The sequence below is a fragment of the Bison bison genome, unplaced genomic scaffold (genome assembly GCF_000754665.1).
Source record: "Bison bison bison isolate TAMUID 2011002044 unplaced genomic scaffold, Bison_UMD1.0 scf7180017846740, whole genome shotgun sequence".
In the NCBI taxonomy this organism is placed as follows: domain Eukaryota; kingdom Metazoa; phylum Chordata; class Mammalia; order Artiodactyla; family Bovidae; genus Bison; species Bison bison.
Genome location: NW_011477313.1, coordinates 3,101 through 5,241, shown reverse-complemented (window position 1 = coordinate 5,241; position 2,141 = coordinate 3,101). Strand labels below are relative to the sequence as shown.

The following is a 2,141-nucleotide window of genomic DNA, read 5'->3' as shown; positions in this document are numbered from 1 at the left end:
GGATGAGGCACCTGCTGTCCGGCCTCTCATGGGCGACCTTGACCGCAGCCCTCTCCCCCGTCACCTCCACCCACCCCCCGCTGCCCCGAGGTGAGGCGTGCAGCCCTCGGGGGCCCTCGGAGGCCATGGTCATGGGGGCAGAGGCAGCTCTTGCACACTGCGGGGGGACCTCTGTGACACCCACACTGTCATCGAGGTGTCATCTCCCCAGCCTGGCTCCTGCTCAGCCCAGGCTCTGGGGGCAGGGGAGCTCACGGGCTGAGGGCGGGCTGACCCAGTGGAGCCCGTTGGGCCGGACCAGTCGGTGGGCAGGACCCAGCCACGCCTCCTTGTCTCACAGGCCTCAGGGAGGGGATGCCCGCGGGGCGAGGCTGATCCCTAGAAGCACCTCCAGGCGCCAAACGAGCACAGTCCCTAGATTCACACCCAGGTGGGAGGCGGGGTGCCCTGCCTGGCTGGATACCAGCTGCCGGCACGCCCTTGGGTGCTGGGGCGAGGCTGCATCCACCTCCAGGTACACAGGCCCAGGTACACAGGCCCATGCACACACAGGTCCCAGCGTGTGTGTGCGTGCACACACACAGCCACCGCACACCTAGGTGTGCCAGGTGTGGGGGCGGCAAAGGCTGGGCAGCCCATCACCCCACGCGCTGAGATAAGGGTTCTTTAGGCCTGTAATCCTCCTTAACTTGACTTTGGGTTATTTTGAGCAAGAGATTAAAAGTGATTATGACCAGGCTGCGCCTCCTAGCTGGGCTCCGCACACGCCTGGTGCTCCCATCCACCTGCTGCCCAATGGCTTGCAGCCCGGGGCACAGGCCCAGCTGCCTGCCCACTGTGGGCAGTAGAGCGACCCCAGTCTCAGCACCAGGACGATGGGGCAGGTGTGTGTGTGTGGGGGGTGCCGGGTGGCGGCGATCGCCCCAGGATGCCCCAGGGGGTGTAGATTTCATGTCAGGAGACGACCACATGGGGACCCCCGGGGTGCTCCCCAAGGGGAGGGGTCCGAGCGAGCCCCAGGCCTACCCTCTCCGCTTCTGGTCCGGCCCAGAGAGGGCCCGAGCTTTCCTGGCGGTCGCACGGCAGCACTGGGCCAAGCCAGGACCTTCTCCCACCCACCCCTGCTGACCCTTCCCCTTGCTTTAAATCAGAAAGGCTCTTCCTCAGGAGCGAGGTCAGAACTGTTCTTGATGAAGTTTCTGAAGAGAGAGAAATCCATTGCACATCATTATTTTTTTCTCCTAATTTAAACCGCCTCAGTGCAGACTAGTTGCAAACGTCAATATCCGTGAAATACAGTCAGCTGGCTGCCTGCCAGGCCACAGAGCGGTTACAGAGGCCGCTGTAAATCCAAACAGTAACAAGCAAACACACCCCCATCCTTCCGTCCTGCGGGAGAAATACGAGGGGCAGAGGGGAGAGTCCCGCAGACGGCCGTGGGGTCCTGGGGAGCAGGACCCACCCAGCGGCCATCTGGCGACATCTCCGCGCACACGCGGGCTCCGTGGGGCGGGGGTTGAGTGTGTGATTGGGGGTCCCTGCTCTAGAGAAGCTCAGGGTTTGGGGGGAGCAGACAGCAAGGTGCTCGTTCACAGCCAAGACCCAGGGCTGGGTGGGTCGGGGGGAGGAGTCGGGGCCACAGCAGTGTCCTCAGCTGAGCCGGGGGGCACCATCCTCCCAGTCCTTACTGCCGGGACCCAACTCGGTGGTGACAGCCTCAGGGTCCACAGCTCGTTGGAGGAAGCAGACCCGGAGGGCAGCGTCCTCACCTCCCTTGAGAGGAGCTCAGGAGGGCTTCCCTCCGCCCCAGCTCAGGCCCCGGGGTGGGGCTCAGAGCTGCCCCACCTAAGGTGCATAGCGGGGCACCTGTCACCCCATCACCCCTGGCTGAGTGACGGCAGCCTTGACCCTGGCGTGCCCACCTATCTGGCTCGGCGCTGGATTCCCATGAGTCAAGGCGGCGGTGGACGCCTGCCTCCGGTCAGAGAACTGCCCGCTGAGCCTGCCAGCTCCCCTTCCTCATCAGTGACACCCCGGATGTGCCTCCACATCCCACGGGCTGGGTGCAGGCCTGCACCGGACCTGTGCCCATGGGGAGGCCTGCTGACCCATCTCCCCTTTCGTCTCCCGCAGGATCGGCT

At 64.7% G+C, this 2,141-nt stretch overlaps 1 protein-coding gene across 1 annotated transcript in view; it reads left to right on the top strand.

Annotated features, from left to right (window-relative positions):
• The first annotated feature begins 125 nt into the window (after positions 1-125).
• Positions 126-2,141, top strand: part of ELFN1 (extracellular leucine-rich repeat and fibronectin type III domain containing 1) — a 4,904-nt gene continuing 2,888 nt past the window's right edge. The window contains exon 1 of the mRNA XM_010840631.1: positions 126-233. Coding sequence (XP_010838933.1) covers positions 126-233 — 108 coding nt within the window. The remainder of the gene's footprint in view (positions 234-2,141) is intronic.